This window comes from Camelus dromedarius, chromosome 19 (genome assembly GCF_036321535.1).
Source record: "Camelus dromedarius isolate mCamDro1 chromosome 19, mCamDro1.pat, whole genome shotgun sequence".
NCBI lineage: Eukaryota > Metazoa > Chordata > Mammalia > Artiodactyla > Camelidae > Camelus > Camelus dromedarius.
Genome location: NC_087454.1, coordinates 10508626 through 10521099, shown reverse-complemented (window position 1 = coordinate 10521099; position 12474 = coordinate 10508626). Strand labels below are relative to the sequence as shown.

The 12474-nt window shown below is 44.7% G+C and overlaps 1 protein-coding gene across 4 annotated transcripts in view; it reads right to left on the bottom strand.

The window, feature by feature from the left end:
- The window catches only part of MYLIP (myosin regulatory light chain interacting protein), a 91267-nt gene that overhangs the window by 64662 nt on the left and 14131 nt on the right, over positions 1-12474 (bottom strand). For 2 of the 4 annotated variants that reach the window (XR_010376814.1, XR_010376815.1), the window contains exons 4-8: positions 11694-11891; positions 11040-11204; positions 9721-10141; positions 7923-8366; positions 6464-6624 (exon numbers count right to left, since the gene is read on the bottom strand). Coding sequence is in view for 2 of the 4 variants with exons in the window: in XM_064476220.1 (XP_064332290.1) it covers positions 8277-8366; positions 9721-10141; positions 11040-11204; positions 11694-11891 (874 nt within the window). In the remaining 2 variants the exon portion in view is untranslated. Of the gene's footprint in view, positions 1-6463; positions 6625-6820; positions 8367-9720; positions 10142-11039; positions 11205-11693; positions 11892-12474 lie in introns of those variants that run through there. The other 2 variants (XM_064476220.1, XM_031435168.2) reach the window with 1 other exon arrangement.

Sequence of the window (12474 nt, the reverse complement as noted above, 5' to 3'; positions counted from 1 at the left end):
GAAAACACAAAATGATTAAAAACAAAATTGCTTCATGGGGTGGAATTGGGCTGTTTCAAAGGGGAAGGGTGTGAGAGCCATGAATAGTGAGGATTCTTGCAATCCAGTTATACCCTCAAACTCAAGGAGGTGGAGAGAATTTGGACTGTTAGTCACACTCATTAAAAAACAAAAGCAAAGAAACAAAGCCATTTATTTGTCATCATGTCCCTTAGATGTTCTGTGTGAGCCCGTCTGAGGCCCAGTGCGGTTTTGCAGCAGTGCTGGGTGGGGCTTCAGAGCTCCCGTGGCCATGGTGGCATTTGTAAATTAATTCCAACGTGAGGGCTGAGGCTGGGGCTTCCCACACAACACCAAGTAATTCAGATACCAGCAGGGTGTCCGAGAATTCAACGCAATTCTGACACCGTCCACGCAGAGACAGCATCCAGTTCTACAAGGTAAGGCTTCAGTCCTACAAGACTGCCCCTGCCGCCCACTTCAGATGCAAGTTGAAAAAGCCCTGGCTGTTACAGTGCTTCTGCCTGCCTGTAAAACAGAGGTCCCCAGAACCCCCTCCTCAGGTTTGATTAATTTGCTAGAGTGACTTAGTACTCTGAGAAACATTTTACTTACTAGACTACCAGTTCATTGCTTTAAAAAGTAACTCAGGAACTGCCAGGTGGAAGAGATGCTCAGGGCAAGGTGTGTGGGAAGGGGCACAGAGCTTCCACGCCCTCTCCAGACGCCCCTCTCCCAAATCCCTACATGTTCACCAACCCAGAAACCATCCGCACCCTTTTCTTCGGGGTTTTTATGCAGGCTTCATTACGTAGGCGTGATGAACTCATTAGCTATTAGTGACTGATTCAAGCTCCAGCCCCTTCTCCCTTCCCTAGAGGCTGGGGGTTGGGACTGAAAGTTCCAACCCTCTCATCTCATAGTTGGGATCCCTGGCAACCAGTCCCATCCTTAGGTGAGATCCAGAAGTCACCTCAAAGACATCTTTACTGATCTCATCACTTAGTACAACAATTCCAAGGGTTTTAGGAGCTCTGTGCCAGGAACGGCGACCAAGGCCAAATATATATTTTTTATTATGAATCACACAATTTGACTCCTGGCTCTTCCTCTTTCTAGCTCTGTGACCTTAAGAAGTCACTTCATCTTTCTGTGCCTCAGGTTCTCGTCTATAATTGAGGCCGTAAGGGCACTTACTTCACAGGCGCATTGTGAGGATGAGACAGGTGGATTCCTATAAAGCCGTTAGACCGGTCTAGCATCTAGGGCGGGACCTCGTGGGCCCCCGTGCTAAGGATCCTCAGCAAAGACTCTTACGTAGTACTGTGTATAATTTTAGGTTACACACCAGAAGCTTGGTGGCTTCTCAAAAGGAAAAAGAACTTTCAAACAGCAGGGAGCTATGAAGTGGGAAATGCCTTCCCGAATCAATTACTGAAGTAGGGGTGGGGCTCATGGCTCCCAGACTGGAGGGTGGGGTCTACCTTCCTCTTTCCCCTGCCAAGAGGCAGAAACAGAAGAGGGGGCACTGAGAAAGACTTGTAATTCCACTTAAACGTTTGTGATGTAAGTTACACTGGCTTTTGGTAGAGCTGACATCATAACTAAAATTCAGGAAAGTCATGGCTATACACATGCAGGGACTTGGGCCTGAACAGATAACCTGAGTGCCATTTTGAAGGCACTGCCTGACCCTACGGGTGTCATACACACCTGCCATCTATGAGCACCATACCGCACCCATAGGGGTGGCCTTTGGAGAAGCCGCGAAGGTAGACATGGTAGCTCCTCTACCCCCAACTCCCTCCCACGTCCCCCTAACACTCTCCTGGCCCGTAGCAGCATCAGCCTCTGGTTGTGAACACAAAGGACATTTGTTGCATGCAATCACTGTATAAGGCTGGCCTCTTTCTATTATGAATAATCATGAAATTGGGGGTGAAGGAGAAAGGCAACTCCACATCTGAAGCTACAAAAAGGCCGTGATTCATTTTTAGTCTCTTTATTCAGCAGCCTGGTCTCAGATCATTTGCAGCAAAGTTTTACCCTAGAGCAAGTTTCCTCAGTCATGTTAAATTCATGGGGGAAATCCTCCCAGGATTTAGAACTGAAAAACAGACAGCTTTAATAACTGAAACGCTGATGTAAAGAGCGGGGAAAGGCAGTATGTTCTAACCATTTAGGGAAAAAATGGGTAAGATGTTACTAATAAGCTCTGCTATGTTTTCATCCTGCCGTTTCCTTCATCTGAAGGAATACTGAGGTGAGCTTTTAAATTCTGAATGATTATCTGACAGCTTCCATCTTTAGGGCAAATTATCAGCAAGGGTTTTATATCACTATTACCTTGACTCAAAACTCAGAGGACACACGCTTACCAGAGCCCAGACAAGGAAATAAAATCTACAGACAAGAGTGCTGTGGACGGAACTGCAGAATCCAGCTACTTCTAGGTTCCCTTACGTGACATTTGTGGATACTGTCCTTTTTATTGAGTCAGGCTGGGGTCCTACCTCCTGGATGTGGTCCCAACCTAACTTCCCGGCTTCGTCTCTCACCATTCTCCCACCAACAACCCATCCAACCACACACCCTGTATTCCAGTTATGCCTAACTGCCCACTGGTCCCAAATGTGTCACATGTTTGAACACTTTCCTTCGGCCCACATTTCCTATCTAGGTGAGGTTTAACTCATTGTTAAGACTCATCTCCATCGTGACTTTCTCCCAGAAATCTTTCCAACGTAAGCAAAGTTAGTGGCATCTTATTCTGTTCCTCCACAGTACCCAGGACCTGCTTCACTGTGGAGTTCAGTAGACTGGAATTATTAGTTTACAATGTCAGTTCCCCCTGGTGATCCTGAAAGGGCAAGGACTTTATCTGGGATATCTGAACCCTCTGGTCCAGGGCTTCTCAAGAGCAGCAGTATTGACATTTTGGGCCAGAAAATTCCGTGGTATCGGGGGCTGTCCCGTGCATTGTAGGATACAATCATCCCTGGCCTCCAACACTAAATGCCAGTAGCAACCTATCCTCATGTGACGATTAAAAATTGTCTCCAGACATTGCCCAGTGCCTCCTGGGGGAGAAAATGACCCCAGGTGAGAACCACAGTTCTAGCCCTAAAGAGAGCCTAATATATACCAGGTGCGTAATACATATTTGCTGAGGTTAATAAATCAATGTCCAAATTACCAAACAAAAACCGAGGGAACCAACAGATGAAACAAGATCTTACTGTATCTCTCACACACTCATCAAATCAAACCTAAGATCTTTCTCTTTACGGATTGGCTCTACTCTCTTCCTATCTTTTCTGTCACATCCTTGCTCCCTCACCTGCATGTGCCACATTCTCATGCTTTATTTTCCCTCCCACCAACCCAAATTCTGTACTGATTGCAAGACAAAGAACAACTTAGCCACTTCAAAAAGCCTTCCCCAATGCACCCAATCCAGTGACCTACCTACTTCACTTTCTCTAAGTATTTATGAACAGGGTCTATAGTGTACATGCGTATCTCTATACATACATGTATACACAGTATTTTGGTCTTAGAACTATTATCTTTTTGGTTCACATATGCGTATAGGAATTTTCTTCTTACCTGGAAGAATCACCCCTTGATAGACGCCTTACTTATGCCTTTGAGTTTTTTCATCCTCTTAGCTTTAGCACAAGTTTATGAACAACAGATGTTTAGCTTTTGCTTGAAGTGAATTTTTTTTCTGTATGCATTTGGCAGGTGTGTTAAATCTGTGTAATTGGTGGGGTCTTGACATAGTTTTGTTTTTAAAAGGCATAGGGCTAACTCTAACATCTTGCAGACTTTAAACAAACTCATTTCAAAGAGATTCTGCAAATATGAAAAAAGTGATTTGCAATGTTTTAGGATTTCTGTGAGAAGGCACTGAATATGATAAGTAGTGAGAAAGACCAAAATGGCTGCATTTTGTCTTGAATTCGGAGTGTGCTTGAACTCTGTCTAGGCTTTTTTTTTCCCCATTGCTTGGTAAAACTTTTAAAAACACTGGCCTTCCTGGTTTATTACGAGTCCTCTCAACACGCAAGCATCCTCTGCCACTGCTTACTTGCAGTGACTTGTCCACATACTTTCCCCCACGCTTGTTTAGAAATTTGCTCAAACTTCCATTCTATGGGGCAATCCTTTCTCACATTTTACTTGGAAGAGTTTGTGCTTTGCCCAAAAGCAGTCACTCTATGGGGCTCCTGATCCTCAGGGCTCAATGGCAGAGTTAAGGGGCCAACCCCAGAATTTTCCTGCATTGCACCTGAGCTCCACATGTGTGACAGGGTAAGTACAGGGTGGACATGTGGGAACGGGGTAGGGTGGGGGAAAACATCTCTAGCTGCACCACTAATTTTTGTAACTCTTAAGAAAAAGACCTCTCGGTGGCCCCCTCCTCTATGCCTACCCACGTCTTCCTGTTTAAAATACAAAATCAAAATGCTTCTCTTGACCCAGCCTGCTCCTACGGTCCCATTGTGACTTACTCCACCTCACTCACCACCAGTGCATGTTGACCCCCATTTATCGTTTCCACATCCTTGTCTCCCTTTTGTACTCAGCTCGCTAGAATCTGGCAACCTGGGAGTATCCCCTCAATCTCAAATGCACCTGCTCTTTCTTGGAACCTGGGGCTGCCAAATATTGCCACATTTTTATGGTCCTTTCTCAGTACTCGAATTCCTGGACTCTGCTGACCTGCACGCTTGAAGTTGTCTCCAGGACTGGCTTTCAGTCTCTTGATTTTCCCTCGTCCCCTTGTCTTTCTCAGACTCCCTCACAATCTAACCATCCACCTTAGATGTAGGATTTCTATTTTCAGCTTTATTCTTTTCCCCCTTTAATGCTCTCCTACAGACGACTTCTTATATTGTCATGTCTTCAAATACCGGTTAAATGTAATGGCCACCAAATGCTTCTCTTTACTTTTTCCATCCTCTGGAAGTTCCAACCCAAGTTTTCAATGGACCCCAGGTTTGCCAGTCACCAAGCATCTCAAATGCAGCCTGTTCAAAATCAAGTTCAATTCCCTTTCTGCTCCCATGGCCCACTCCCCTCTGTTTGTCCCTCTATTAAAGACTACCTGTTTGAAGCTAGAAGCAGGATTTGTCTATGACTTGCCTGTCTTACTCAATACTGATCATACTTCTGAAGTCTTTTGACCTGTCTCATTTTCATGTCGATAGATGTTCCCTGCCTCCGTTCTCTTCCCACTCTAGTGTATCCTTTCCTCTGTGGTAGGAATTCCCTGTGTAAGAATCACAGCTGCCACTTTCCCACCCCTGAAATTCCTGGCTCTGAAGGCAGTGGAGAATCACATCCAAATCAAACCTGGAATTCAAGGTCACCCATCACCGTAACTCTAACCACATTCCCTTCACAGCTTTATTTCTTCATTTCATTGACAGCCCCACGAAACTGCATTCTAACCCTGTATGTGCCACCTGGTAAAATCCACCTAGAATGTTAAGGCTTAGCTCAACGGGCCTTTGAGAAGCACCCTTGCCCTTGGCCCCTATGGAGAATTAACTATTACCTTCTAGGTCTTCGAGCACTTTACCTATAGTTCAATTGAGTCACCTTGTAATATAGTAGTTTTCATGTTAGTCACTGAGCTTGAGGGGTCCACAGGATGAACAATATCTTATCTGTTTGTTGACCTGTCATCCATCCACCCATCCTTCCATCCATTATTCTGGCCAGCATTTTGAGACTACCACACTTAAGATCTTGTCCAGTGCTAATATTTTATGATATTGAACATTATTTAACTTCCATATACAGAGAAACTAGTGTAAATTAGAGGTTAAGTACATGACACAGGCATCCTGTGCCATTCATGTCTTGATCATGATTAAATTTCCAGTGCTCAGTAATAACTTAGCAGGTACTCAATTAACGTGTTGAATGAACAAATGAATTAATTCCTAGAAATTGATCGGAGATTGGCTTACGTATAAGAATAGTAGAAAGCAAATATTGTCTCTCAATTTTTAAAAAATTATTTACTGGGGGGAGGGTACAGCTCAAATGGTAGAGCGTGTGCTTAACATGTACAAGGTTCTGGGTTCAATCCCCAGTACCTCCTCTCAAAAATAAATAAACCTAATTTCCTCCCCCTACCCATAATAAATTAAAAAATATTTTTTTAATTAAAAAAATTTTTTTTAAATTATTTACTTGAAATAACTGCACTTGTACCAAACTGAAATTTTGCAGCAGCTGAAATTACTCAACAGCTACAGATAGTACTGCGTTACATGTATTATGTGCACCGTTCTTTACAGAGTGTTTCCTGAGCAACACAAACGAGCACACACAGGCACACTTAGAGCAGCGAGGTCCTAGAAGTAGCAGGCTGGCCATCCTACAGAATGCAGCCCTGGCGTGTGTAGCCTGAGACCACCACTGCGGGGACCAGACCGGCACTCACCTGTCCTGACCAGGAGACGCACTAGCGGCATCCTCTGAGTTTAAATTTTTAACTTCCAACTTCGCCATTCCCTTCCTTCTCCAATACCTTCCAGTTCTTTTCCCAACTTTTACTTTTCGTCTGCTTGTGTACATTACCCCATTTTCACCTACATTCCAATCCTATAAACCAGAAAACATAGATGAGTGAATCATGGGGTAAATATTCTCCTCCATTAGAGCCAATACCCTAAACACTTTCACATTTTTCACACATGACCACATTAGACACCAACCATGATGTTATCAGCGTTCTTTTCTTCTAAATGAATAAAAACTGGCTTAAGGGAAAATAACTGTGATGATACAAACACCCGTGTTTGCTTTAAAGTCTTTATTATCCTGAATATAAAAGACAGAAGTCCTCTAGGATATAACAGAGTTCTTTATGTGGAAACATTACTTTTTACAAGTGAAAAAATAAATACCTCTTGGAATAAAGGCTTATATGCTAATATGTGCCATAAAAAAGTAGAGTTTTAATATCTGACAAAATGTCTGTGCAAAGAAACAAATGCATAAACACATTACTGCTACATTAAGGCAATATGAAAAGTATACTCAGAATTCTCAGTAAAGTGACAGTGTAGGTTTCTAGCTTTAACTTAGCTAGTATTGCACCCAGTAAGGTCACCTAGGTTTCCTGACATCCTAGAAAACCCACAAGCTGACCAGCGTCCAAAATGCCCAAGTGGGAATAGAAAACATGATTAAGAATACAGAAACAAAAAACCCCCAAACCCCTCTTAAACAGAGGGACAACAAAAAGTTAATACTTAAGCATTTACTACAAAAAAAGAAAAAAAAAAAAAAGCACACAATGCTAGGATATCTATGATAAGGCTGTAAAAGGCTGGATGGCTCAAGCAAAAGCGACCCCACTGGGTGAAGCTGGAGCAGGGTGCGTGGGAGGGCTAGGCACCGCCCCGAGCATGGACACCACCTAACTTCATCTCAGCGAGCAATGCCCTCCCTTCCCAAGGAACATGCCCTCCCCTTCCAATCTTAAAATAAAATGTTCCACCAACTCAAGAGGCCCAAGGAGTCCTGGCGACTCCACAGAAATCATCTAACCAAACTGGAAGCGCTTTATAATTGAAGGGAGGCGGCTGGGGGCAGGGAGGAGAAGGAACAGGAAACCATCCACGTGGAGTGATCTGTTTTCCACTAGCCAGACTGGTTTAAATCCGACAACTTTGTTGTCCACTTTAAAAAAGTCCCAGAATCGATTTTGAGATCTGTTTGCCTCCCAATCATTTTCGAACAAGTTAGAAAAACAGAAGTGACATTAAAACGACGACTACCTCTTTAAGAAAAATTTTCCTATGAAAAATGTCCGGAGCTCCGGGACCCGTACAAAGAGAACCGAGTAAATCCTTAAAACGAATTCTTACAAAATTGGCTGCAGGTAGGAAACTTACCTTGGGATACATTAAGGAGATATAACAGCATCATTTTCTAAAAGGTACCCACTTTTTGGCTAAACTGCCACTTAACTAACATCAACGATTTTCCAGATTCCTTTACTTGATCATAAAAAGAAGGAAAGTCCAAGGAATGTGTCTGGGTCCGAGAGCTCTTCCTGGTCGCCACCCCGGAGGTGCTGATTCCACGCATGGTATGTTTTGGTGGTGAGGAATAGTTGTTTTCTTTCTATTCTTCCTTTTTTTAAAAAAAAAACGTTGCATGGCAGATGGGTGTTGGAGTATTCATTCTCTCCACAATCTATTATTTTTATAGTTTATAATAGTGCAGTCCGGTAAGTGCACAACAGGTCAGATGACGGTCAGGTTGAGCAGACTGGTGTGGGTGGGAAGGTAGACGTGCTGCACGTGGTCCACTCGCGACCGGCAGACGGGACATGACTGCAAAAGAGAAGCCGACAGCTCAGGTTAGGACATCTTCGAGGATGCATGTCTTCAGTGTTCACTCATGGGACCTATTATATTGTGTTTTCTGAGTAAGTTGTGGTCACAATTATTTCTAGCTTTCCATTGGGAGAGCTCTTTGCTTTCCAACCAGTTTGGAAATTTGTACTTGACAAGGGGTTAAAAAGAAAGATTACAAAAAAAGTATACACTGAAGGAAATGAATTAGGTTTTCAGTCAAACTCAAAATCGGGCACAATGAACAAAGTGATTAGGAATGACTTCTTGCTGGGCAGGGAGGCTGTGGTCCCTACACGGGCTGATGAAGCCTCGGGCAGGGGTGCAGGAGACACTTCCAGAGGCCATGTGTCCTGGGCTCAGCTGACTCAGGCTAGTGTCACCAGGGCGATGCCATGTGGCCAGTGAGCATGGCTCTGCTTCTAGTCACAGGTCACAGCTCCACATCCCCAGCTGGCTTCTCAGCAAGCACATTCCTTCCTCAGCCGTAAGAGGAAAAAAAAATGCCTTGGGCATGAGGGTCAGACTGTGTGGCCAGAAAAAGGCAAATTCAGGACCACGCTTGGGAAATAACTCGTAGGGGTAGTGTGCTCTACTCTTAGGAAGGACACAGGCATCCTGTTGGCCCATATGCGGCCCTAAAAAATAATTCTGAAATTAGCAACTTCTGAAGGACTAAAAGTTATGTAGGGCTAATTTTATATAAAACCACAGTGACATTTAGCCAACAGTTCTGGGAAATGAAAACGAATTGAAAAAAATTATTGTAGAGGAAATGCAGGGTGTAAGAAAGAAAAAGATACTAGGGAAGAAGTGCTTTTGTTTTATTTTTTATACTAATTCCAAAATTAGTTTGACTTACTAAGTGACAGCCAAGGCGCCCCGAGAGGCACAGGCAGTAAAAAAAAAAAAAAAAAAGAAATGAATCACAAATAATCATAGTCAACAACTCACCCATGGATAACTGAGCGTTAACTATCACCCCAAAACCTAAGTTTTTTTTCCCAAATAATGCAAGTAAGTTATAAAGACCATCCTCTGAGTGTCAAGGAGTGGAAGCAACATGAAACAGAAGCGGAAGCCCCGACCAGCCCTCGGGAGGCCTGGATTCAGATCCCCGGCTCAGCCACTGATTAGACACGTTACCTTATGAATCTGAGTCTCGTTTCCAGGACTTAAAAAAGTCTGTGATTTAGAGCAATTCTGTTGTTGAAAAGAGTGTTGTCCAAACTGTTTCCAAAGGGACCCCCTCGGTCACCAAACACAAAGCCCCTCCCCGGGTGGAGGCGGCCCCGCCCCGCCTGCGCCCCCAGCCTGCGTGGCCGCCCCTCACCTGGAGCTGCGCGGCGCAGCCCTCACAGCACACCGTGTGGCCGCAGGGGCAGAAGGCCGAGTCGATCTCGCCCTCGCAGCACAGCATGCACAGCATGGCCTCCTTCAGCTTGCGCAGCTTCTCCTGCAGCGCCCGGGTCTGCTGGCAGCTGAGGCCCTCGCAGCTGCTGCAGTTCACGCCGCTCTCCGGCGACTTCAGGGGGGAGCTCGGGGGGCTGTGGTCGCTCCTGGGCGCGAGGTCCAGCACGCCCGCGTTGTACAGAGCCCTCCTGGCGTGGTCGTACACCTCCTTGGACGTTCTTTTAATATCGAAGACGTACTTCTTGCCCAGGTTAATGTTTTCGTTCAGAAACAGAGAAGCCAAGTGGCCCTTCAGGTCCCGGCTGTACTGCATCATGACGGCGCTGGTCACCGTGTCGCACCTGCGGGCGGGGATGGAACACCCACCTCAGCACTGAGAGCCCGGGCTCCCCACCGCCCACACCGCAAAGGCTGCCGGGGACAAGAGCCTTCGTGTTGGCAGATGTTTCACACTCTGGTCTGCGTGCTTGAAAGTAAACTCTTTCAGTTCCATATGTGTTAAGTATTTGAATGATTCTACCTCCGTGCTTCTCAAGTGTCCCCAAAGGAAGGCCCTCTGATAAGACAGCCGTAAGCCCCAGAGGACAGTGACAGTGCACCTCCACTTCCAGGGACTGGAGGAGCTACAGTCCAAAGCAGCTTACGGCAAGAAAAAAGACTTTTTTTCTTTTAAGTCTTGGCTTTATGATAAAAATTTCTACAAAATTTCCACTCTGCTCCAGAATGTGTGTCTATTTTAACATTAAAAAAAAAAGGTTCAGCCAATTAAATTTCTTAGCTTTACTTTTCCAAATATAAGAATCAAATCAGAATGCTAAAGCACCCTTGGAAATGCACGGATCAATATGGTTATCAAGAGAGCTTTACCACATACTGAGGACTCAGGACAGCAGCTCTCCCAGGAAGGAGAGCCGACCTTGGACATCCTGCGGAGAAAGGGCCAGCACGGTAGCAGAACAGGCCCGACCAGTTACCTCGGGGAGGAGGAGTTAACAGACAAGCAGTGAAACGTGTGTGTGCAGCCCACACCCACAGACATGGCCTGCGGGCAGAGCAGGACGATGTTGACAAGGACTCTGCTGCTACCGCAGAAACGAACAGTCTGAAAACAGCTGATTTCTTCAATTCTGTGCAAGGTTCACGGACACAAAAATACCAGCAACTATAGCAGCCTCGTGGCCACCTGGTAATCTCAGAGCTGAGGCAGATGCTGGGGCTCTGGGTGAACAGGGTACATGCCTGTAAAAAGCATGCGTCTCGGTGATGGCTCTGTAGAGCCCGCTGGCCGCCCGGGTGCTGATCATCTTAAACAAGAGCACAATGCTGTTCCCAGACTCCTTGGTGACGGTCAGGTACACATTCTTCCCTGACTGGGTGGCCATCTGCACCACGGGGTAAGCGATCCTGAAAGACATGAAGAGAAAAGTGAGCCAGGAGGGCTGTGTCACTCCCATCGCGTGTGCGCCTCTGCAGGGACCTCATGTGCTCCCCACCTGGCCGTAAAATCAGATGCTCAGCCTGGGTCTGTCACACAGTCACTCTGCTCCCTAGTTATAACGGCTCCTTTAAAAGCAGCTGTGGGTAAGTGGAGAAGAGCACTGGAGTGAATTTTAGGGTGGGGTGGGGTGTGTAGGTGAAACAAGATTTGAATAGCAGTGAATGACTTCCTTGAAAAATGCTAATTTCTGCCACATCAGTACACTTGAACTTGTATTTTTAAAAAAACAACTGAATGGTTATCGGGCCTAAATAAAATGAATATACATACCCAAAATAAAACATGTTATTCTTATAGGATGACTGTCTAGTAAATCCCTCTCCATTTCCTATTTTCACGATCAGAGCTACAAAAGTATATACATGCTTAGGTCTAAGCAAACACTGAAGACTTACCTATTAATCGGGCTAAAGTCGTCTTTACAAATTGAGATTCCATCAGGTCCGACCCCAATGAGGAGTTTCTGCCCTTCGCTGTCCCGCACAGAATGCCATTCAATGCCATAGTTTTCCATCGCCGACACAAGCTGCAAAACTTGGTATTCAGCTGAAGCCTGGCTGGTCCCCTCCAACTCCTTATGCTTTGCCACAATGCTGCAAGACACCAAAAAGACAGAGGTACACAGAGAGATTAACTGATGCGGTCTTTAGAGATACATCTGTATCATTTCCACTAGTGAATTATACTGGCACTGTCATTTATGAATTACAAAAACATAAAGCTATATATTATTGATATTTCATTTATTTAGCAAACTTACTGTAAAATATTTCTAAGACACTGTTCAAGTTCTTGACTATTAAATATTCAGGATGAAAACTACTGGGGATGCCAGCTGGGGATGAATGAAAAGAATTATGGAAAATCTCTAAAAAATATACATAAGAAATTTATCTGTACAAACGTCTCATGCATTTGTCTACATCTGCTTTATAAGTTTCATTATAATACAGCATTATTTGGGACTGAGTAGATCATTTGCAACTGAAAAATGCAGGATTTATTTTATCTATGGGGCGGATAGCTTCTAATAAAGTCCTTAAAGATCTCCACCTCCTGGTATTCACACCCTTGTGTAATTTCCTTCACTTGAGTATGGGCTGGATCAATGACTTGTTTCTAAAGAGCAGAACGTAGCAGAAGTGGGGGGATGCCACTCACTTCCAAGATTACGTC